Source organism: Vipera berus (genome assembly GCF_964194415.1).
Source record: "Vipera berus genome assembly, chromosome: Z".
NCBI lineage: Eukaryota > Metazoa > Chordata > Lepidosauria > Squamata > Viperidae > Vipera > Vipera berus.
In genome coordinates, this window is record NC_138205.1 from 33,157,998 (window position 1) to 33,183,910 (window position 25,913).

The 25,913-nt window shown below is 39.6% G+C and overlaps 1 protein-coding gene across 5 annotated transcripts in view; it reads left to right on the forward strand.

Moving 5' to 3' along the window:
- The window catches only part of SPOP (speckle type BTB/POZ protein), a 70,782-nt gene extending 53,407 nt beyond the window's left edge, over window positions 1-17,375 (forward strand). For all 5 annotated transcript variants that reach the window (XM_081344407.1, XM_081344410.1, XM_081344406.1 and 2 more), the window contains exons 3-11: window positions 1,213-1,353; window positions 4,786-4,907; window positions 5,370-5,521; window positions 5,827-5,954; window positions 9,440-9,617; window positions 11,902-11,957; window positions 13,383-13,505; window positions 15,792-15,934; window positions 17,103-17,375. In XM_081344407.1, the coding sequence (XP_081200533.1) occupies window positions 1,276-1,353; window positions 4,786-4,907; window positions 5,370-5,521; window positions 5,827-5,954; window positions 9,440-9,617; window positions 11,902-11,957; window positions 13,383-13,505; window positions 15,792-15,934; window positions 17,103-17,247 (1,125 nt within the window). In that variant the 5' untranslated portion in view covers window positions 1,213-1,275 and the 3' untranslated portion in view covers window positions 17,248-17,375. The remainder of the gene's footprint in view (window positions 1-1,212; window positions 1,354-4,785; window positions 4,908-5,369; window positions 5,522-5,826; window positions 5,955-9,439; window positions 9,618-11,901; window positions 11,958-13,382; window positions 13,506-15,791; window positions 15,935-17,102) is intronic.
- Window positions 17,376-25,913: the final 8,538 nt, after the last annotated feature.

The following is a 25,913-nucleotide window of genomic DNA, read 5'->3' on the forward strand; positions in this document are numbered from 1 at the left end:
GTTGAGTGACATTTGAGGCCAAGAACCTTACATGGAAATGATATGGTAATGTCATCTGAGAGGATAGTAGATATTCAATTTTTTTTAAACACAGTATTCCAAATGTGTTCTCACCAGAGCAGTGTAAAGTGGTACTATCACTTCACGTGATTGTGGAACTTTCTCTCTGTTGATGCAGCCTAGGACTGCATTGGCTTTTTTGGCAACAATAGCAATGAGGTTATTGGCCTCAAATGTCACTCAGTTCTGATTTACGAAACTAAATTATTTCATTTTGTTTAGCTATGGGTTATGTCATTATTGAATAATATGGTAATGGTAACAGTTTTAGGTTTTGTCATGCAACATTGGGGTGTTTTTTTTGCTTTGGACTCAAGAAAGTTCAGCAAACAATTATTTTTGAATGCTTCTGATTGTGATAGTGTGTGGGCCAATATTTCAGTGATCACTACACTACTTACATGATTATATCCCATATGCTCAAGTCAACTTGATTTTGTTTTCAGTATATATTGATAATCAATAGAATTGCTTACCTCTGGAAATTGTGGGTGCTTCATCACTGGAGGTTTCCAAAAAGAAACTGGACAGCCACATGTCTGGAATGGTGTAGGGTCTCCTGCTAGAGTAGGGGTTTGGACTAGGAGACCTCCAAGATCTTTTGCAATACTATTATTCTGTGTTCTTTGTTCAATTCATGAATTACATTGTACAATCTTGGTGAATCTCTTATCACCTCATTTCTAAGGCCAGCTGACACTAACCTCTAATGTGTCAGAGTAAATACTACGAAGTCCATCATTTTAAATAGTCTCTATCTCAACTTGGCAATTAGCAGTTGACCTCCTGGCTCTCAGTTCTAATGGTATTATTAGGACAAAAACTATTCTTTCTTTAAATGAGGATGGTAAACATGGCATAGAAGAAAGTTAGAGGAAAATCTTAGGGACCTGGAAATTGGAAAATGTCCCAAGCCTGGAGAACAGCCAACCAGATTTGATGATATTTCATTAAGTGTAACAATCTGGCAGGGCACATATAGAATGAAATGTACATTTCATACAAAAACACAGCAAGAAGGACGTGATTAGGAATTACACAACTGAAACACCATAAACTAACTTTGGTATCTTGCTGTGCAAACAGAAATAAACAGAAATTGCTACGTATTCAAACTCTTTTCTCTCCCCCTCCCACTTCCTGTGCAATCAGGGTGAAGATTACATACGCATATTTCTTTAACCTGTGAAATCCTATCTGATCTCCAAGCTGGCGATGTCAAGGGTACCGAGTCCTCCTCCTCCGGCAGAGATGTCAAGTGGACCTGTTGCAGAGAGCTGGTGTTACACTCAAGTATGTCTGCACTTTGGAATATCAGCTAATGACTATATATCAGCTGGCATTTATTTTCCTCTCTTTGAATTGGATTCAAGCAAGTGTTTCGCAGAGTGACAGAATGTCAAAATAACTGAACTTGTTGAATTGTAATATTTGTACCTAATTGTAATGTGTACAGTAATTGTAATGAGAAAGTGTGGAATTCCCAAATTCATATTGTTCCTGCCAGACTTCTCAGGGATAGATGGTGACCATGTGGTCACCTAGAAGCTGTGCTAGGTTTTGGTTGGTGATGGTTCTCATCCAAAGAATCTCTGGTATACATAATAGCATGAAGATTGCTGGAAATTCACAAAAAGCAGACTTGCAGAGCATGAAGCCATTTTTTGTTGTTGTTGCTTTTCCAACAATAGTGTTCTGTACCAGCCTGCTACCGGCCTTGCAGAAAGGCAACCCCTGTACAAACGGCAGAGGCTGGAATACGTCTGCCAAATTTATTACACAAACAAACAACAAGACATGAAACAAGATACCGGAGCTTTGATCCTCTATCGGAGCGGTTGCTTTCAGCAAACCAGCCCTCCCCCAAACACTCCCTTTATAAGAGTTCAGGGTGTGGCCTCTCTTTGCCTCCTTCCGAGAAGTCCCACAGCCTTTCTCTGCTTGCTCCTACTTGACTGCCTCCTGCGTCGGGCGTCCTTGAACAGGGCCAGCTGTGGGTCATCTTCATCCACACTGTCGGGCTCACACAGCTGGGTCTCCACCAAGTAAGAGGGGCCTGGCTGGGGGCTCTGCGGAGCCTCCAAGCCATCATCAGCAAGTTCTTCTTCAACACCCCCCTCCTCCCCCTCATCTGAGTCATCCGAGTCATCCGACCCAACTGCCGAACCCACAGGCTGACTCTGAATCACAACAAATAGTAGATTTAGAATAGCTAAGGCATCCACCCAACAAAATCAAGTGGGGATCAGATTAATAACTTTGTGCCCATCTTCGGATAGCGACTTTTGAGGGCCTCATAACTGGAACATTACACAAATATACTTTATACTAAAACAGGAAAGGTCCAATCTTATAGGTTTGCTTTTTATATTTCCTCTTAAATTTGACTTTTATTATATTAACTGTGCCTAGAATTAAAAATACATACAGATAGTCCTCGACTTACAACAGTTCATTTAGTGATGATTTGAAGTTATAACAGTACTGAAAAAACTGCCTTATGACTGTTTTTCACGCTTATAACTGTTTGCAGCATCGCCATGGTCATATGATCAAAAGTCAGACATTTAACAACTGATTCATATTTATGATGGTTCCAGCGATCCAGAGGCATGTGGTCACCTTTTTCGATCTTCTGATAAACAAAGTCAGATAAGCTGATAAGCAAAGCGAGATTCGTTTAACAACTATGTTACTAATTTAACAACTGCAGTGATTCATTTATTATCTGTGGCAAGAAAGGTGATTCATTTATTCAAGTTTATTACAATCAAAGACCAGAGACATCTCTTCTCTTTGAGGGTAATAAACTTGAATGGCAAGAAAGTTGGTAAAATGGGATAAAGTCACTTAACAACTGTCTCACTTAACAATATAAATTTTGGGCTCAATTGTGGTCATAAGTTGAGAACTACCTGTACCAATTATGTTAGCAATTGTTATGCTGCAATTTTTTGTGCATGTATTAATAATCATTGTAATCAGAAATGCTCTTAATACAAGCTTAACACCAAGTTATACAAAAGGCTCTGGAGGGACAAGCAGAGCGGAAGCTTTTCCTAAGCACCCACGCTTCTATTCTGGAATCAAGATACATGAAGCTATCAAATTCTGCTCCTCATGAATGCAAGTACAGGTAGTCCTTGCTTACTGACAGTAATTGTTGTTGTTAGCTGTGAAGTCGTGTCCGACCCATCGCGACCCTATGGACAACGTTCCTCCAGGCCTTCCTGTCCTCTACCATCTTCTGGAGGCCATTTAAGCTCACGCCTACTGCTTCAGTGACTCCATCCAGCCACCTCATTCTGTCGTCCCCTTCTTCTCTTGCCCTCAATCTTTCCCAGCATTAGGCTCTTCTCCAGTGAGTCCTTCCTTCTCATCAGGTGGCCAAAGTATTTGAGTTTTAGCTTCAGGATCTGGCCTTCTAAAGAGCAGTCAGGGTTGATCTCCTCTAGGACTGACCGGTTTGATCGGCTTGCAGTCCAAGGGACTCGCAGGAGTCTTCTCCAGCACCATAGCTCAAAGGCCTCAATTCTTTGGCACTCAGCCTTTCTTATGGTCCAACTTTCACTGCCATACATTTTAACTGGGAAGACCATAGCCTTGACTATACACACCTTTGTTGGCAGGGTGATGTCTCTGCTTTTTAGTGTGCTGTCTAGGTTTGCCATTGCTTTTCTCCCGAGGAGCAAGCTTCTTTTAATTTCTTGGCTGCAGTCCCCGTCTGCAGTGATCTTGGAGCCCAGGAAAATAAAATCTGTCACTACCTCTATTTCTTCCCCATCTATTTGCCAGGAATTGAGAGGGCCGGATGCCATGATCTTGGTTTTCTTAATGTTAAGTTTCAACCCAAGTTTTGCACTCTCCTTCTTCACCTGCAACAAGAGGCTATTTAGTTCTTCTTCACTTTCTGCCATTAGAGTGGTATCATTTGCATATCTTAGGTTGTTGATATTTCTTCCGGCAATCTTAATTCTGACAAAACGTGATCCACTGGAGAAGGAAATGGCAACCCACTCCAGTATCTTTGCCATGAAAACCCTATGGACAGTACCAAAAGGCAAAACCGACAGTAATAGGGACTGTGAATTCTGTTAAGTGATGTGATCATAAAGTGCACCAACATCTGACCATGTCGACTAAGATGGCAATCCCAATTCCTGTCATTAGATAAAACCCACATGGCATCAGTGTCCCACAATGATGGGACAAATTAGTCCTTGTTGGAAGCCAGTGGTGAAGATTGGTAATCATGTGAGCCCTGTGACTATCATTATTGCAAGCTGGTTACCAGGGTCCTGAATCACAGAATTAACCAAGGGGGGTCTGTGATAGCTGCAACTATAAGGAGTTCCATAATAAATTTGAACAGTCATTAAATCAGAGGTCATTAAAAAGGGCTCCTGAAAAAGAATTCAGTAGCAGCAAATCTTTTCTCAAAGCAGACATATTCCTGCCTTTTCCACCTAAATTAGTATGGGCCAAATATACTAGCTTAATAACCCTGTAAATGAATTATGTCAAATAATTTTCCTCCAGTGTTTGATAAACAATGGATTACAGTTTCTTGGGTAGGTATCTGTGATATTTCAAGAGGATGGTTTTTTAAATGCATTTTTCTTTCATTCTTAAATATCGGGGGATTCTTTTTGGTGATCTTGTTCTTTGTAACAATGAATGTAAATTGCTAGCCAATACTTCCCTTCTCTCCCATTCTTTTTAAAGATTAAAGTGGTCAAATTTTCCTACATGTGGACCATCAATAACTTCAGCTTTTGCCGAGAGGAAATGGGTGAGGTCATCAAAAGTTCAACATTTTCATCAGGAGCTAATGATAAATTGAAATGGTAAGGACCAACTAAATGCCAGATAGGAAACAGCAGAAGGTTCAATTATTGTTACGTGGTTGTAAGAACTGGGTTTGGAGTTTTACCTTAGGTTCATATTCATGTATAGCCATTGCTGAATTTCCCTTTCAGAACTGTCTCATGTAAAAATGCAGCAATAAAACACTGGATTGATAAAGTTGGTTTTAGAACAGTTGAAGAAAGAAAGTATTGCATTTACTATTGAGTTTTAGTTACATTTGTAAGTGTGGCATAGCAATTTCCCATGATTAACTGCAAGAAATCAAAATTTCGTTGTTTAATAGTCTGCAGTAAATGCAGACTAAAATGTAAGAAGTGTAATAAAACACTTTGTAATTCAGGATATGATTTTTGAAAAGAACACAATCTGTAGATAGTTGTTTTACTATAGTTGAATCTTTATATATAGAGAAAATGAACATGATTTTTCTGCTTTTGCAGGTGTTTGCGTGTGAACCCAAAGGGCTTGGATGAAGAAAGTAAAGATTATCTTTCACTCTATCTTTTACTGGTCAGCTGTCCAAAGAGCGAAGTCCGAGCCAAATTCAAGTTCTCTATTTTGAATGCAAAAGGAGAAGAAACAAAAGCAATGGGTATGGATAGCTAGTAACTGGGTACTTATATTTTACTCATACCTAAACAGAGCAGAAAATAGAGACTTCTGTTTTATGTGTCTTCGAATTTCATTTTCTCTTTCTTTCTTTCTTTCTTTCTTTCTTTCTTTCTTTCTTTCTTTCTTTCTTTCTTTCTTTCATCTATCTATCTATCTATCATCTATCTATCTATCTATCTATCTATCTATCTATCTATCTATCTATCTATCTATCTATCTATCTATCTATCTATCTATCTATCTATCTATCTTTTTAAAAATGCCAACCTCTTTGTATGTTGCCAGAGAGCCAGAGAGCCTATCGGTTTGTGCAAGGCAAAGATTGGGGATTCAAGAAGTTTATTAGAAGAGATTTTCTTCTGGATGAGGCAAATGGGCTCCTTCCAGATGACAAGCTCACTCTCTTCTGTGAGGTAAGATATAGAATCTCATGGTTTCATTTGGGAAGGTGTAATCTAACTTTTCATCATAAAGTTGGCCTTTGGTTGGAACTTCAAACATCTCCCTTGTGGCTGAAGGTTTGGATGGATCAATTCTTCTGGAGGAGTTGGTTCTTGAAATACCTAGGTGCCACACTATTTAGAATTTGAATTTTGAAATCTGTTGGTAACCAAGTAATCCCTTACAAAACTGACATTATATGGCATGGTAGCTCTTATCCATTAGCTTGCTTGTTGCTGTGTTTTGTACCTGCTACAGCTTCCAGGTAGTGTTCAAATGTAAAAGAAAACAAAAAATCTTGCCTTAAGCATTTTTTGACAGTTTAAAAATACAGACCTGATTCACAAACAGAACTTGCATTCACTGATTGTTGCTGCTAAGGTAGATTCAGCTAATTCCTTCCAGCTGGAGGCTCCCCAGCTGTTTTGGGGGAAATACATTTTTGTTTTGGTTGCTGCTCTACTAACTTGCTCTGAAGACTCAATGACAAGACTTGGTGAAATAAGAACTATGTGAATGCCCCGGTTTCCTTTAAACTATTTCTTGCTGGGAAAAAGTTTGTTATGTTATTAAACTTCTGTGGCACATATGATAGATTGTCCATTGGCTCAACCTCCTGCCTGATTGTAGCAGGCTATTTGTCTGCATTTATTTGATGTTTCTGTTTTGCAGTCTGGATCCCTTGTGCATGCAGAGGGGTGTGGTTGGCATGTCAAAAAGAAAAGAATCAGAGTTAAACAATTCTTGTTGTTTAATAAGTAGTAGGGACTGCTACATATGACTGCAGAGACTGTTGGATGCAATCCAACTAAAATCACAGGATTTTAAATTCCATGGATTTTGATGATAGAAGTTTCAATACATGTAAACTTTTCTTTGGAATCACCATCCTCTCAATGCTGAATTTTGTCTAGATTTATGTGAAAATAAAAACACTTAAAATAGTTACATCACTGTGGTAGTCACAGAGTATTTTGAGATATTGAAATTGAAATAATGAGAAATTGAAATATATAATAAAAAAGCTTTAAAAATACATTTTCTATGAAGGTTTCCACATGCTATGAAAGTAAATTGTGCAGTAAATAAGTTCTTACCTTTAAAGCCCTACATGGCTTAGGCCCAGGATACTTGCAGGACCATCTGCTGCCGGGAACGAATTCCCATCGCCCAGTACGCTCACACAGAGAAGGCCTCCTCAGGGTACCGTCAGCTAGACAATGTCAGCTTGCGACCCCCAGGGGAAGAGCCTTCTCTGTGGGAGCGCCAGCCCTGTGGAACCAGCTCCCCCCTGAGCTTCGGATGGCCCAAGATCTCCAGTCCTTTCGCCGTGGCCTCAAAACACTCCTTTTCCACCTGGCTGACCTAGACTGACGGATTTTAATTATATTTACAATTCTAACTTTATTCTTTAATTTATTTTAATTTATTTCAAATTTTATTTTTTAATTTACTGTACAGAGACCTTTAAGTTTTGATGTTGTTAGCCGCCCTGAGTCCCTCGGGAGATAGGGCGGGATATAAATCCCATTAATAAATAAATAAATAAATAAATTGTATTCTAAAGCACAAGTTTACTTTAAAGCAAACAGAAGTATTAATGCAATGCTTTATTGTAGCCTTTTTCGAATATGTGGGATAGCATCTTCCAAAATTTCCAGAGTAACCAGGGCAGTTATCATGCTGCCTAAGAATTAGATACCAGGTTAGTAGTACAGTATATCTACAGTTTATCGAGATGGAGAAGAATGTTTTACACTGAGTAAGATTTTTTTTTTCCAATTCAAATTTTTTTCATTGATTTCTAAAAGTACTCTTAACAATCTGCCCCACTCCTGGTTTACACAAGAAAGACTAAACAGCCACTCTAAATAAACATAAACTGCTCTAATACTTTCCCTAATAATTACATTTCCCCAACTTCAACCAGTAAAGAAAAATAAAGGCTGATCTCAGAAATTTTGTTGGTCAGATCTGGTTTGCACTTGAAGGGAATGCCAGTATAAGGAAAATGAAAGAGAATCCTGGAAGAATACAGTGGCGGCCATTTCCATGTTGCTGTTAAGAAACTATATGGATTTGGTCCTAAAATCATGGGGGTGACTTGAAGTTGGCTAACCATTTTAATTAAAATAATAAGGGAATGTTGGGATTGCCTTTGCTAAGCAATGCCATCATGTGATTTGCACTTTAGAAATGCATTACTTAGTGACATAAATTCTGGTCCCAGTTGCTTTTGCCAAAGGGGGACCTTTTTCAATAACTTTCAGATATGGTTTTGGGTATGCTTTTGTAAAAGAACTATGTATCAGATTGATTTCAGATTTCTTCATAGTTTTAAATTCACAGCTAATAGTCACAATGGCACTTTTCTTTTCATACGTTCTGAACACTTTGGGCTGAGTAGTGGTAGTTGGAAAACAGTGTTTTCCCCTAGCTTTGAGTTTGTTCTTCCTACAGATCAACTATTCTGCTACATAATCTGCCGGAGTAGATGGATTTTTGATTACTATCAGAGATAGTATTTTTTTTCTTTGTATATTAAAAAATGAATTAGCTTTTAATTTGTGAATCTGTGCACTGTTTAATTTCAGTCTTCCATTACTGGAGCCTGGGTTTTGTTCTTTCTTGGGGACCATCAGATGGTACGCCAGCTCAGAAAGGCATGGGACTAGTGATAAATATTAACTTGCTGCATTCTGCTGGCTTATCGCTTGAGAAGTTGCCTAATAGAGAAGAATTTTAAGATATGCACATCCACATATGATCAATCATTTGGGAGATTTGGCCCAAACTATCATAAAATTGAATTTTCATTTATCTGCACGTATGATAGTTTACCACTTAGATTCATACAGCATTCTAAATCCAGGATTGCAACAAAAATTTCTACATTTCTCCATATGCTCTACTCATGCAGACTATATTATGGCTTAAATTGAAAGGCTTCTTCACACAAATTGCTAAACCGATCCCCACAACACACTGAACCATAAATTACATGAAGCCATTTTGCCTAACCTAGTGTATTATGTGAACCAATCCCCTATTTATTAAGTGACCATTGGGGATGGCTATAGAAGACTTGATAGATCTTTTCTGGGAGAGGCAGAGAGGGATTATAGCAAACTGATTATATTGCTATAAAACCCTATAAAATAGGTTTTCTGTGGTGCCTCCTGAGTTTTGCTCAATGTTGTACTAATGTGTATATTTCATATACTGTCTTGAAGTGGTTGATAATCTCTCTTCATTTCAGTGTGGTGAACTTGCATATAGACAATGGTTCAGAGAGCAGGTAGGAAAACTCAAACTTTTCCTATGTGTTGCTGGGTTCTCTTAAAAAAAGGTATATTGCTCTGGATTTTTTTGTGTTTTTTAATTCAGTTCTTCTAGATTTTTTGCTGCTATTACCAGTATGTTTATAAAGAGCATGGGCTTTTATGCTTCCTTGCAGGTGAGTGTAGTACAGGATTCTGTCAATATCTCTGGCCAGAATTCCATGAACATGGTGAAGGTACCTGAATGCCGCTTGGCTGATGAGTTGGGAGGCCTTTGGGAAAACTCTCGCTTCACAGACTGTTCCTTGTGTGTAGCAGGCCAGGAGTTTCAAGCTCACAAAGCCATATTAGCAGGTTGGTAGTGACACAATTTGTTGTAGTGGTTACGGCATCAGGCTAGAAACCATGAGAGTGTGAGTTCTAGTGCCACCTTGGGCAGAAAGCCAACTGGGTGACCTTGGCCCAGTCACTTTCTTAACCCTAAGCAGGAGGCAGTGGTGAATCACTTCTGAAAAACTTTGCCAAGAAAACTGCAGGGACTTGTGCAGCAGTTTCTGAGAATCGGATATAATTGAACAGAAGAAAAAAATATTGACAGATGCAAAAGGTAACAGGATGACAAATTAGTGGCAAGCTGAATGCTTAGACTTGTACCTTATAGCCTTTTCCAAGTCATCCTTCTTTTAGGATTTGCATATTCTCCCCCTCCCCACAAAACTCCATTCTTTGGGCTGCCATGCACACTGTCTTGCAAGGTGGCAAACACCTTCAGAATAGCATGGCTCTGGGGCTGCTTGTCACTCTGTGGCTCAGGCTCATTGGCAGCTCTGGGGCTGTAACATGAATTGCAGCAAAGCCATAGCCAATTTGACCCAGCCAAGGAGCATAGTAGAAAGCCCCAGCCCCAAATGCCTTTGAGTACCCTGCTATCTTGCATCCGCTGCCCCATCACCATCTTTTTCCTCCCATGTCTGGCCTAGCCCTTTGTGAAGCAGCTGTTGGCCACATGAAGCCTTCCAGGACTTGTAAAGAAACTACTGTTCATGACCAAAGGGTGACAGCCTCATGTGTCCAGTATTTGTTTCACAAAAGGCCAGGCCAGGCATGCTTGGTCAGCAGCAGGAGAAGGAAGGCAGCAAAGTCCAGCTGAGGATGGCAGAGTGCAGACTACAGGGAGCACAGTGCAGGGACCACAGGTAGGAGGGAAGTAGGAGTTGGTGGGAGTTGAAGTGCCTCTATAGTCATAAGTGTGGGCAGACTGCCAAGTACTCAAATTTTGATCATGTGATCACTCATGCACTTCAGTTTTATGGACAGGTCATAAGTACCATTTGTTTAGTGCTTAAAGGTAAAGGTAAAGGTTCCCCTGCACATGCGTGCTAGTTGTTTCCATCTCTAGGCGCCGGTGGTCATCTCTGTTTCAAACCGAAGAGTCAGCGCTTGTCCGAGGATGTCTCTGTGGTCATGTGGCCGGCATGACTAGATGCCAAAGGCGCACGGAATGCTGTTACCTTCCCACCGTAGTGGTCCCTATTTTTCTACTTGCATTTTTTACGTGCTTTCGAACTGCTAGGTTGGCAGAAGCTCGGACGAGTAACAGGCGCTCACTCTGTTACGCGGCACTCAGGATTCGACCCGCCAAACTGCCGACTTTCTGATCGACAAGCTCAGCGTCCTAACCCACTGAGCCACCGCATCCCTTTAGTGCTTACATAACTTCAAACAATCATTGAATGAATGGTCATAAGCTGAAGACTACATGCATTTTAAATTCTTCTGAAATTCCACAGATCAAAAGATTAAGGTTTTGTCATTGGGGAAAGATTTCTAGGTTCTGTATAGAGTTTGTTCCTGTTGCTGCAAAATAAGAATGGATTTTGAAAGATGGGTGCTCCAGCTTGCATATTTTATATAGATTGCAGAATCCATCTCTATCCGGTACAGCAGGGGTCCCAATCCTCAGGCCATAGCCCATTACCAGGCCATGGGCCTATTTGGAATTGGGCTGTGTGAGTGGCTGGCTGGAGCCTGTGTGTGCACACGTGCAGCTCAACTTGCATGAGCAACAGGCCAGTGGGCACTCATTCAATTTGCACGAGCATCAGGTCAGTGGGCACTCTCACATGTACATTGGCCCGCTGCTAACACGGCTCCCCTCTCTTCCCCCCCCCCACTGGGCTGTCAACCCACAAAGGTTGGGGACCTCTGTGGTACAGTATATATGGATGCTTATTGTGTTTGATTATTTCTTAATTTAGTACAAATCACACACAGCCTGTATATTCTGTGGTGATAAGCACACAACAACACAAAGCTTACCTCTAGTGTAAGAAGAAATGGAATTGAGAAAATCTGAAAATTGAATTAGCTGAATTCCAGAGTTTCTTTTATCTCTTTGCATAGGAGGGAATAAATTGCTGGGAAAGCATATGCATATTCCCTTGGGCAGAAATTTTGATTTGATTCTCTTGCGAGTATACCATTTATTTTTTACTTGTCCCTTTTATACATTACTTGAATTTGCAAGTACTGATGGTATATATCAGTTCCTCTCTAAAAAGGAGTATCTGTTTCACATTTTTAAAATGGTTTTTTTTTTCTTCCCATTTTTCCTTATGCCAATCCACCATGCCTACAGCCCGTTCTCCAGTTTTCAGTGCAATGTTTGAACATGAGATGGAAGAGAGTAAAAAGGTAAGCCATGGAGAAGAGCTGTCCAGACAGGAAGATACTGTGGAAACAAACTTTAGCTAATAACTGAAAAGTATTGCAGACTTTTGACCTCAACCCACAAAGGTCCTGCTCAGACAAGAGAGGCTCAGTGAAATATAGTCTTGTTAATGTGTCAAGGTTGACAAGGCATTTTTCTCTGGGAACAGAGAAGAGAGACGAATCTAAATTGCAGCTTGGATAGTTAGTTTTCTATAGTGGGTTGGCAAGAGATCCATCATTGCCCATGCAAACAAACTGTCAGTGTTATTCAGCAATTGATTTTAAGTTCTTTATTTCCAGCAGTTAGATCTGAAGCACTGGATACTAATCTGAGATTGTAGTCTTATATATATGTATAAAAGGTAAAGGTTCCCCCGCACATGCATGCTAGTCGTTTCCGCTCATCTCCGTTTCAAAGCCAAAGAGCCAGCGCTTGTCTGAGGACATCTCCGTGGTCATGTGGCCAGCATGACTAGACGCCAAAGGCGCATGGAACGCTGTTATCTTCCCATTGTAGTAGTCCCTATTTTTCTAGTTGCATTTTTACGTGCTTTCAAACTGCTAGGTTGGCAGAAGCTGGGACGAGTATATGAATGATATGATATGATAGAGGTAAGCATATTCTAATTTATGGTGTAAACTCTTGAGAAAATTGAGAAAGAAAATTCTTTAAAATAACAACTAAATGAAATCAGACTGAAAATGTATTTTATTTATTTATTTATTAAATTTATATGCTGCTCATCTCTCTTTCCAAAGTGACTTTGGGAAAAAACTGATCTTCTGCTTAGAATGATTCTATAACATTGCTAGTGATATTTTTTTATTATTACAGGTAGAATTGGAAGAAAAAACAGGCTAAGGAGGAAGTTGTAGTTTGTCTTCTTACAGAGCTAGAAGGGATACATGAAACCTGAACTATGTTTGCATGTAATTTGCAGCAGGCCATATAAATATGGGCCCTTAAACTTTGGGTCTGGCACATAGAAACATTCCAAAATTTGCCATCAAATTCATTTTTTCCAGTGATGTAATGAGAAAAGTATTAAATATTTTTACACTCAAATTAACAAATGAGCTGGATGACTTAGAATCTCCATAGACTGCTCAAATTAGCAGTTAGTTTGACTTTGAAATAAGATATAAATAAAAATCAAATTTAACCTGTTTTCTTAACCTTAACTTATCTTTTTGAAGAAAAATCCTTGCATTCACCTAAAGTCAGGTGCAGCCATCAAATCTGAAAGATTTGAGATGCCGAGAGTCACTAAATAAGATGAGAAGTGATATAAATACAAATAAACAGGTTTGCACCCCTGCTTACAGAGAGTTATTTCTGTTGAAAGAGGGGCTAGGAAAGGTTTCTGTTGCCTCAGAAGAATAATCTTCCTCTTTTCTCTGGTGCAGAATCGAGTAGAAATCAATGATGTGGAACCTGAAGTTTTTAAAGAAATGATGTGCTTCATTTATACCGGGAAGGCACCTAATCTTGACAAAATGGCTGACGATCTGCTTGCAGCTGCTGACAAGGTAAAAGGGAAAGTTAGCTGTATTACCTTCTAGAAAAACAAAAATTGGGAGAAGCTAGAATAGAGATGATGTCAACTTGATATTTGGGGTATTTTTGAATTGCCCATCTTAACTCTTGTTTTGTACTTCCTCACATTCTTGAGTAGGTATATATTAAGTTTTTATCTTTTGGAACCCCAATATTATAAGCTGAGCCCTATTGAAGTAGAATGTAGCAAACCCATAAGTCTATTGTCAGAGAGGATAGCATAGGCAGAGGAGACCAGTTAGGATAAAAAAACATGACAAATTTCTGTCACAGCATATTCTAACCCCAAATCATCTGTACTAGTCTGCAACCACTTACTATTGTTTTACATATTTTAATATTCTGATGTTAAGATTAAATTGGTGGATATCGGTGAAACCAAGTTACCGTATATACTTGAGTATAAGCCGACTCGAGTATAAGCCGAGACCCCCAATTTCACCCCAAAAAACTGAAAAAAGTTATTGACTCGAGTATAAGCCGATCCGCCGTTCTGCAAGCCTCCGCCGCCGGCGGAGGCTGGATCCGCACTCTGCAAGCCTCTGCCGCCAGCAGAGGCTCGATCTGCCATTTTGCAAGCCTGAATACACAGGAATACCCTGTGTGGCCGCGGCTCTCGGGGAAGCCCTGGCTGTCCGCTTCCTCGCTCCACGCTGCCATTCGGGGCCCGTGCGTTCCCCGGGCAAATCGCGGTGCCCAGCAGGCGAGAAAACACGCCCGCTCCAGTCGCCCCCCCTTCCCTCAGGAGACGCGAAGCAAGTGACCGCCCGGAGCTTACCGAGGACTTGCGCGCGGCCGAGGCTTCGGTGCTTCCAGGATCGCGCGCACCTCTCCCAAGCCGCCGCCGTCCGGAGACCTGCCGAAGTTTGGGTATACGGTATATTTCTCTTTCTTTATACATACTTCAGGGAATAACTTAAAATTGTTCTCGTCAAACTCCACGTTGGCCATCTGTCTCCAATCTAATATTCTCCCTGAATTTCCAGGTTCTATACGTAATTGTATCCCAGCACATCAGGAAGTAGCTAGGACATAGCTTAGAAGGATGCGTTTCCAGAAACATGAATTATTTGTGTAGCTTTTATCCAGTAAACAGTAAAAAAAAACCTTGAGATCTAAGCCATGTTTTTAAGGGAAGAAAGCACACATGAATTTTAGATAGAATATGGCACTTGAGTTGTTAACTTTTTTAAGTAAAAATAAGTCCCTTAAAAATTGAAATATTCTTTGTCTTTTATATAGAACATCTTTTCCCACCATTCATCCATTTGTACCTACACAGCAAAATCCTATCTTGATTTTCCAGCACGGTTAAGGATTAAATACGTTTAGTACCCACTTGGCTTCAGCAACACTTACATAACCCCAGTAGAGATGGGGTACTGAAGAGGGCTTTAATTGTTGAAGAGGATTTGTGATTTTTTATATAGTTCCTTTTTAGAAACATCCCTGGGTGTCTTTTTAAAAACAGAAAGTAAAACCTTTTATGGCAGCACATAAAACCTCTTAATACTTGCCCAAGAAGTTAGGGAACAGTTTGTTCTGTCTTCCTCCAGTCTCTTGGGAAAATTACGTAATTGTTCTATAAACAAAATGCAATGCCTATTTGAAACCCCAGAGACCTGCCATTGGGCTCTTGGGTGAAGATGTGATTAGAGAGTTCAATTTGTCTTTCCAATGTTTATGAGGAGAATGGGAAGACATGCTGAGATGCTGTGGTACCTAAAGAGCTAATATAGGTTCACATGCAAGCATGCATATTCCCTGTGCTCAGATCTTCAAAGTTCAGCAAAGAAAATAAATTCTGCAAATCAATTAGTGTATCTTTTAAATTCTAGTTCTGGGACTGAGGATTGGCCCTAATTTGAATATTTTTTCGCTAAAAAGAAGCAGAGCAATGTGAAGGAAGAAGTGTAGCACTGTTCCTGTTTTTAATTTCTTGGCATTTATTTAAGCAATAGGATTTCTCATTCTTTGTGAAGAACATTGACTGATACCCAGCATCCATATATGATTGTGCATGTGTTAGTTCTTAAAGATTCCTACTATATAATGGGGGATGGGATTAGATCCAAAATGGATGTTTACTGAAGTCCCATTTAAATCCACAGATACTTAAGCTAGTTATATTGTAAGCATGATTATCCAACTCACTATGCTTTGTGGGGCTGTGTTCTGATGTTGTTTCATGTTACCAGAAAGTTATGAAGAACATGACATGCTTGTTTAAATAGTCCAATTTTTGGTATCTTTTGTAGTATGCTTTGGAACGTTTGAAAGTGATGTGTGAGGATGCTTTATGCAGCAATTTGTCAGTGGAGAATGCAGCAGAGATTCTAATTCTGGCTGATCTACACAGTGCTGACCAGCTAAAAACTCAGGCAGTTGACTTCATAAACTAGTAAGTGAGCTTTCTTTTTTGTCTCTAGGGAATTAAATCTAGCAAGGACAATTTTCAAAGCAATGTTTGGCATTTTACTTAAGTTAGGATGGGTGGAGCAATGGCGCAGCAGTTATGACACTGGGCTTGTTAGCTGGAAAGCTGATAGCCTGGGTTCAGGACCCAAGCGCTGCATGATGGGGTGAGCTCCCGTTCTCATCCTAGCTCCTGCCAACCTATCAGTTCGAAAGCATGTAAATGCGAGTAGATAAATAGGTACCGCTTCAGTGGGAAAGGTTACTGCGTTACATACTTTCATGCAGGCCACATGATGACAGAAGCGTCTCAGACAAAGCAGGCTTCCTCGGCTCAGAATCAGAGATGAGCACCATCCCCTTGAGTCAATCACGACTGGACAGGGGAAACCTTTAAGCTTTTTTTTTAAGTTAGGATTTCTTTCCAGAGTCTGCACCCCTAGAGTACCTTAGAATTCTCTTTATTTTTCTCAGCATAGCAAAGTTGATTGGGGATGATGAAATCTGCATTCAGATCCTCTGCAGGATACCAGGGGAAAGGGTTATGTCTAAGAGTAGCTAAAAGTTCTCTGTCAAGATTAGCTCCTACCCTAAAACGTTGTCATCAACTCTGAGAGATGGAAAATAGCCAAGAGCTGTTCGAATGATGGTTCTTCTCTTAAATAAACAGATTCTTACTATAGCATTCCTCAAGATGGTTCTGTCCAGTTGTGTTAGAGATGCAGCTCTCAGGATTTATCATCCAACAGCTTTACTGCACATATAGATGAAGCTCCTTTATGGAAAGGGAAGTTTACTCAATGTTTTTTGCCAAGAAAGTTGGTAGATGCAGTAATACTAATTCTTCTTTATCCCACTTGCCTGGGATTATTTGTCTTTTTAGTTTACCGTGTTTTATTGTATGCCAAAGTCACAAATATTTGACTTGGATGGCCATAAAAATGTAATAAATACTGTAAATAAATATGCCTCAAAATAGTCCTGCAGGAATAGAAACATCTTTATTAAAGAATAATGTCCAAAGATGCATAGTGAAAAATACATTTCTTGTGTCAAGAGACATTTTCAGATAGGTAATATTTAGCTGAGATGTAGTTGATTTTCATTGACATTTTTCAATCTGGTAATCTTGAATTCTTGATTATTATTTTCAGCCATGCTTCTGATGTCATGGAGACTGCAGGCTGGAAGTCGATGGTAGTATCTCACCCTCATTTGGTAGCAGAGGCATATCGTTCACTGGCCTCTGCACAGTGCCCCTTTCTGGGACCCCCACGCAAACGGCTGAAGCAATCCTAAGGCTGGGTCCCCCACTCTACAACACTCTGTTTTTTTCGTAAAAAAATTTGAAGTAGCAACAGAAGCAGTTGCTTCTCCAAACTTGACCACCAGGTAGATGATGCAACCCGTGGAGCTTTTTACTTTGTTTTGGGTGGGTCAGGGTGGGTTGGGAGGAAGAGTGTTTTGGGACATGCAGACTTCTAAAAACAGTACCAAGTCAACTTTGGGGCAAATAGGGGAGGGATACACTTTGGGTAGAGGGGACTATTCAACCTTCTGTTGCTGCATTTTCTGTGTATTTTCCTTTGAATGGTTGAGTCAAGAACTTAAAAGTTGACCAGGCATACAATTCCACAATCTTTAATGGAATTTAAAGTAAATCAACAAGAGGCTTCTTCATCTGACAGCACAGAAGAAATTGGCATGCTTGGAGCAAAGAAGACATTTTCCTTTGTTTGGGAAATCAACTGGGGAATGGGGGAAATGAGTTGGCTGTGGCAAACCAAATCCCTTGAAAGGAAGCATCAGTGAAAGATTTTTGAAACAAGGACAGACCTTCCAGCCCTACTGAGATTTCTGCATTTACCGTCCAGCCATGATGAGACAATTGCTGTGTCTTGTACATGAACTGGGATGGGGGGAAAAGAAGCAAATGAATAAATCTTGTCAAAATGACAGCTTCTTAAAAGTTCTGATGAAGGGACTGTTCCAGGATACACTTTCTGGAAGACAGGGGTAGGATGGAAACAGCCATTATCAGCTTTCAGGAGCGATTGGAGTTCCTCTTCACTTGGAATGGAATATCCAAGAACAATGGTTAATTGTTTAGATATTGTGGGAGCTTTGTTCTTCCCTTTTCCTTGCTTCATTTTTTTTGTTCTCAACTCCCGTGATTCCTCCTCCAAGCCCAATTTTTTTTGTTTGGTTTTTTAAAGAAATTTTAATTGTTCATGAATACTCGTGTCAAAGGTTTCTTGTTCTGAGTTGCTAAAAACAAGTGAGTGTTTGTATTCATCTACTGGTTTGTAGTAATTTTGGTCCTGTTTCATTTTAAGCCCATTTTCTGTTACAGGTAAAATGTTCCAAAATTGTGGTAAAGCTCTTTTTCTCCTTTTGAGTTTTTTTTTCGGAGAGGGGAAGGCTGGGGCGGGGGGAATAATTACTCTTTTGTACTGTATGTTGCTATGTCTTGTTTTCATGGGTTTTATTTTATTTTATTTTTTTAAAAAAAAACATTTTCTCCAAGTTCAGATTTAGTTTTATGTGTCTGTTTTATTGATGCAAATATTGCACCCAAAGATGATAGTAGCAGATGCTAAGGCATTGGTTTAATACTTTGGTAAGATCTTGCTCTGAGAGTTTCCCTCTCCATGGTCATGAAGGCTGGTATTAGTTCTACAGTATTTTTTTTCTCTTTTTCCTTTTCTACAAAGGAAATTGGCTCAAGAGAAAAGTACCTGAATCTCTCAGCTTATTGGATAACTACATATCACTTGGGACGGAAAGAGTCTGTCCCATATGATCCTCATTTTATGTCTAAGCCTGAGGAAAAAAATCCCTAAAAAAAGCAGAAAGGTAATATGGTATGGAGGAACACTCCCCCAAATTAGTTACTATAACAATTTACTCTGCTGATAAGCATAAGATTTGCATTTTAGACAATGGTAGTTCAGTCGATGCATTGCTTTTTTGGACATGTCCTCAAAATCCTTTGCCTAATGTTGCTTTGCCTCACTAGAACAATGAAGTAAAGGTAAAATATCCCTCCGATAGAGAGATGGTTTCTGGGAGATTTTTTCTTTTTCTTTTTAGTCTAGTGCACAATCTTCGGCTTTGTGATGGTCTTCCATGCAAATACTGACCAGATTTAATCTACCTAGCTTTTCACCCAGATACTGCTACCTAGTGAGGAGTACCTGGGCAGAACTTTTAAACTTGTTCCTTTTTTAGGACCTCATTTATTTTTCCCATTTGATGTCCCAGCTCACCAACTTCAGTTTTCAGTCTTCCTTTTCAACCTGATTAAACTTTTTATAGCTTGTGAACGTTCTTTGCTTTCACTAGACTCTTTAATAAGTCTTTTGGTCCCAAATAATCTGTGTACAAGATATTTTGTACAAAACTTTGAATTTTCCTTTGCATGTTGTTATCTCCTTTTTATTTTACCAGTGGCTTTGTGCTTTTAGAAAATGTTCACTTCCTTTGAGAAGCTGTGGCTGCCTTATAAAATGGAGTAGGGGGTAACACTAGTGAAAGTGGAACCCAGTGTTCTGTCATCTTTATGTTCAGATAAATGCGACAGTCCTTCAGGTAGAAACGGTTTCAATTTTAAGCTGCCTTAATAGAGAACTGTGCCAGTTAATGGTCCTATATCTGGCAGAAGTTTTCCAGAAGGAGAAAACAGGACTGTTAATCATGAAGCAGAGCAAGCCAGAAAGGAAGTTAATGAGCAAGTGATTTGTATACTAACAAGCAGAAGTATATAGAGAAAGGAAATTCTTGACTCAGAAAATATCAAGAAAGAAGAGCAGTTTGAACTTAACTTAGAATGGAACTGGAAGCCCATGCCGGAAACAGGAGTGAAATAATCATCCTTATTAGTGGACAAGTATTAAAGAGGTGGATTAAGATTCTGGAAAACTCCTGAACAAACTCTTCCCTCCAACAATCCCATCATCCCTGTTGTGAACTGGAGGTGTGTGTGTGTGTGTGTGTGTGTAGGGATATATATATCCATGGTTCTATACTGTTTACTCTTTCTCAGAAAAAAATTGATTCAAAAATGACACGTGGTGGTGACTCAGGTGGGAATTTTCAACTTCCTCTGCACAACATTAAAAAAAGATGTCTAAAGTAATTGTCACATGTATGACAGGCTGATCAACACACTCTCAGCAAAAATGCCTTTAAAAACTGACTTTAATAGCTAAAATATTATTTTTACTGGCATCTTTCTAAATATAATTACCCTTATTAGCATTTTAAGGAATAGTTAATAGCTTCTGTGTGTTGTGAGACAGAGCCCTCCTTTCCATGTCGATTAGAACTGAAAGGCATTGAAGTACAGCAGCTTATGGAGAGAAGAGGAGGGCCACTTGCAGAGGACAGATTGTGTATCTTTGGCTAACGTTTTAGACAGTAACTATGGATCTTCCATTCTAAGAGACAGATTAACATGGAATCATTGCTTTTGACCTTCTTGGAGAAAAAGGAAACTTTAAATTTGCTTGAAGCCGTTAGGCTTACACCATTCGTGTTCAGCAAAATTCCAGTAAACCCAATTTCCCTGCTTAAGCAGCATTTTGAATAAGAAAGTAAGATCACATCTGCTTCTCTAGGTATGAATAAGAGTTGCTGTAATTACTCCCAAAAAAGAAGCCGGGTTGTTTACCAAAAGGTTTGCTGTTACTTGACAAAGATTTCATCCCCATTGGATTTGCAAGAGCAGCTATAACTGCTCAGGGAGTCTCTTGCCTCAGCTTCCACTCGGAAGATGCAGACATTCTTGCAAGAAGTTAAACGGACTTTGACATCACCAGCCTTGCCTTCTCTTCAGGGAGGCATTTGACTGGAAAGTGAGGCTGGTTTTGGCAATCACCTTCCTGGGGGAACGATAGGCTCCGGGGCAAGAAAGGCAACCTCTTTGGGGACCTGTGTGGCCTTTTGTTTCCCAGAGGAAAGAAGATTGAGAATGCGCATCCTCAGTAGCTTAGGAGACTTCTTCCAAGCAAGGAGGGGAAATCTTATTTCTGTGATTTCAAGGGTAGAGACACAATCAAGGAGAGTGATGGAGCTCGCCATGGTTCATTTAATAGAGGTGTAGGATCCTGGGATAATAGAAGTATAATTAGAATAGGAAATAACCAAAAACATACTTTTGAATCCATATTTGTTTCTCTTAACATGTCCATTTCTAAATTAAAAAAGCTAAGATGATTTTAGGCAAAGATTTGATGACAATTCAGAACAGGAGGGAGGAATTCTATCAAACATGTTCACCGATTCATTGTTGTTGTTGTTAGCTGCGAAGTCGTGTCCGACCCATCGCGACCCTATGGACAACATTCCTCCAGGCCTTCCTGTCTTCTACCATCTTCTGGAGTCCATTTAAGCTCACACCTACTGCTTCAGTGACTCCATCCAGCCACCTCATTCTCTGTCGTCCCCTTCTTCTATTGCCCTCGATCTTTCCCAGCATTAGGCTCTTCTCCAGTGAGTCCTTCCTTCTCATTAGGTGGCCAAAGTATTTGAGTTTTAGCTTCATGATCTGGCCTTCTAAAGAGCAGTCAGGATTGATCTCCTCTAGGACTGACCGGTTTGATCGCCTTGCAGTCCAAGGGACTCGCAGGAGTCTTCTCCAGCACCATAGTTCAAAGGCCTCAATTCTTTGGCGCTCAGCCTTTCTTATGGTCCAACTTTCACTGCCATACATTGCAACTGGGAAGACCATAGCCTTGACTATACGCACTTTTGTTGACAGGGTGATGTCTCTGCTTTTTAGTGTGCTGTCTAGATTTGCCATGGCTTTCCTCCCCAGGAGCAAGCGTCTTTTAATTTCTTGGCTACAGTCCCCATCTGCAGTGATCTTGGAGCCCAGGAAAACAAAATCTGTCACTACCTCCATTTCTTCCCCATCTATTTGCCAGGAATTGAGAGGGCCAGATGCCATGATCTTGGTTTTCTTAATGTTAAGTTTCAACCCAACTTTTGCACTCTCCTTCTTCACCCGCAACAAGAGGCTCTTTAGTTCTTCTTCACTTTCTGCCATTAGAGTGGTATCATCTGCATATCTTAGGTTGTTGATATTTCTTCCGGCAATCTTAATTCCAACTTTTGATTCATCTAGCCCTGCCTTTCTCATGATGTGCTCTGCATATAAGTTAAATAGGCAGGGCGACAGTATACAGCCTTGCCGGACTCCTTTCCCAATTTTGAACCAATCAGTGGTTCCGTGTCCAGTTCTCACTGTTGCTTCTTGACCCGCATATAGGTTTCTCAAGAGACAAATAAGATGGTCTGGTACTCCCATCTCTTTAAGAACTTGCCACAGTTTGTTATGATCCACACAATCAAAGGCTTTAGCATAGTCAATGAAGCAGAAGTAGATGTTTTTCTGGAACTCCCTAGCTTTCTCCATGATCCAGCGTATGTTGGCAATTTGATCTCTAGTTCCTCTGCCTCTTCGAAATCCTGCCTGTACTTCTGGTAGTTCTCGATCCACATACTGCTGAAGTCTAGCTTGTAGGATTTTAAGCATGACTTTACTAGCATGAGAAATGAGTGCAATGGTGCGGTAGTTTGAACATTCTTTGGCACTGCCTTTCTTTGGAATTGGAATGTAAACTGATCTTTTCCAATCCTGTGGCCACTGTTGAGTTTTCCAAATTTGCTGGCAAATTGAGTGTAGCACTTTTACTGCACTGTCTTTTAAGATTTTGAATAGCTCAGCTGGAATACTATCACCTCCACTAGCTTTGTTGTTGCTCAGCTTTTCTAAGGCCCACTTCACCTCACATTCTAGGATGTCTGGCTCGAGGTCAGTGACCACATCATTGTGATTATCTGGGACGTTAAGCTCATTCTTGTATAGTTCTTCTGTGTAATTTTGCCACCTCTTCTTAATCTCTTCTGCCTCTGTTAGGTCCCTGCCATTTTGGTCCTTTATCATGCCCATTTTTGCATTAAACGTTCCCTTCATCTCTCCAATTTTCTTGAAAAGATCTCTGGTCCTCCCTATTCTATTGTTTTCTTCTATTTCTTTGCACTGTTCATTTAAGAAGGCATTCTTATCTCTTCTAGCTATTCTCTGGAATTCTGCATTCAATTGGGCATATCTATGTTTTTCTCCCTTGCCTTTCGCTTCCCTCCTTTCCTCAGCTATTTGCAAAGCTTCCTCAGACAGCCATTTTGCTTTCTTGCATTTCTTTTTCTTTGGGATGGTTTTGGTTGCTACCTGTTGTACAATGTCGCGAACCTCTGTCCATAGTTCTTCAGGCACTCTGTCTATCAGATCTAATTCCTTAAATCTATTTGTCACCTCTACTGTATATTCAACAGGGATATGATTTAATTCATACCTGAGTGGCCTAGTGCTTTTCCCTACTTTCTTCAGTTTAAGCCTAAACTTTGCAAGGAGAAGCTCATGGTCTGAGCCACAGTCAGCTCCTGGTCTTGTTTTTACCGACTGTATAGAGCTTCTCCATCTTTGGCTGCAGAGCATATAGTCAATCTGATTTCTGTGTTGACCGTCTGGTGATGTCCATGTGTAGAGCCGTCTCTTGGGTTGTTGGAAAAGAGTGTTTGCTATGACCATCGTATTCTCTTGACAAAATTCTATCAGCCTGTGCCCTGCTTCATTTTGTACTCCAAGGCCAAACTTGCCTGTTATTCCAGTTATCTTTTGGCTTCCTACTTTAGCATTCCAATCCCCCATGATGATAAGGACATCATTTTTTGGTGTTACTTCTATAAGGTGCTGTAGGGCTTCATAGAACCGGTCAATTTCATCCTCTTCAGCACTGGTGGTTGGGGCATAGAACCGATTCATTAATGCCACTTATTTCTGTTCTGGCAGGAGCTTGTTGTCAATAAAGAAAGAGTGTAAATGGATAAAATCAGGGAAAGGGAAAAATATAATGATAGGCTTCTAAGCTTCTTATTTTCCCATATCCAAAAAATGCCCTATGTCATAAAATGCTCAAATTGCAAGCCAGAATAATGTGTTGGTTTTCTCAGTTCTGCTGTAGCCTAACTGTAGTAGCCTTTTGTCCTATCCATTATGACTTTCTCATACTTAGAAAATTGTCATATTCATAAAATTAATAACAAAATACACTACGAAGTAAAGCAGACAAAGCTTAAGTCTGATGCTATTTTAGCTCTCTCATGCTGATTCTTTGTTCTATTCTGAACATCTTTTCTGTTAATTCGCAGCGTGAGATGTTTCTGTGTGTTCTAACCAGGAATAAGACTTGATGGGGTGCATTGTGCAAATACCAGGAGAAAATACATGTAGCAACAAACACTGAATTGGAGGAGGCATCGTTTAGAGTTATATTTGTAGTAAACAAAATAAGCAACAAAGCTGTGTCCTGATTAATAATCTCGTCAATCACAATAAAACAATCTAGTAGAATATTCCTTATGAAGTAGAATGTTTCTTATGAATGCTGTACTTTAGATGCTAAGATTATAACATACAATGAAGACAAAAGCACAATTGATCTCAGGAGAGGGAGGAAGGTCCAATCAGAGCAGTCTGACAATAGAGCCAATTAGGTTAGGAGATGGTGGACTCTTTTTCAAGCAGAGTGGTCATCTGTTACTGATGCTGGATAGAGAATGAGATTCTGTGATCTAAATGGCTTATTCCAGCTATATGATTCTGAGGGAACATACAGAAAAATAAGAGCTGAAATAACCTACTACTCAAGTGGCACATACAAAAAGATTTGAAGATACATTGTGTTTAGGATTTTGAGATGTTCCATTTTGCTTATGGTCTGTCTGGCCCATAAGTATAAGAAATTTACCACAGGGAAAGTCTTCCTTGTTTTTTGCTTATTGTAAAATTACAGGAGCCTGGTATGCATTGTTCTCTTCAAATGCTTTCCCCCCCCCCAGAACTGTCAGAATTCTAGCTGTTGAAGAATAAATTTAGATATTAAGAGATATTCAGCACTTTTAAGGAGTGCAAATAGTATTTTAAGCATTGCAGAGACTAGTACACCTGTTCTATAAAACCCCAGACAAAATGGCAAAAACTGGACTGGTTTTTCTAAAAGATGCTACAGGTTTAAGGCACCTGTTAACAATTCTCAAAACATGGGAAAAAACGTAGAAAATGGTGAACATGATGTTGGAGGCTAAGAATTGTCCAGAGTTATGCCATATTATCAGAACAAGAGCATAATTTGTATTTATATATGATTGTGCTTATATTGGATATCTAGATTTGTGGTTTAAACTACAACTGTTACTAGAAAAGAAATAGAAAATCACTTAAGGCTGACAGTAGCTTTAATATTGACCAAAGTGCACCAAATCTGTACCATCCAGATTTCAGTAAAAATAACATAATTGAACTTTTCCAAGAAGCTTAATCATGTTTATAACTATCTTTAAAGTTGTGTTTTCTAAGGATCGAATGTTATTCATTTTAGCTATGAACAGATCACGGGATACTAAGAACTTAATGTGGCTCTGTGGCTCAATTCTAGTATCAGATGAAGATGTATTTTCATATAGTGAAAGGACAAATTTTGAGAAGTTGTTGTATACTATATTACTATTTCTTATGGCAGATGTTTTAGGTCTTAAATCTTAAAATACATAGATATGCTGTTACTGCAAGGTGGAGGGAAACGATATATGACTTAGATCACATTCTATATATTTATTTATACTCAGTTTCTATTCAATTGATAATCAAACTTCCCTAAATGGCATGGAGAATGCCGAAAAGCAACCCAAGAATATACAAATAGCCAAAGCCAAAAAATATATACCAAAACTCTAAGATGTCTTAATCAGTGCAAACTGGCATTGTGCAGCATCAAAGCTTTTTATTAGATCTTTGACAAATAAAAATCTCTGGGATCAAAGTCTTTAGGGGGAAAAAAACTAGAGTGTTGTCACAGAGAAAGGCAAGGCCCTCTCATTTCCATTGTATTACAGTTGGTAAG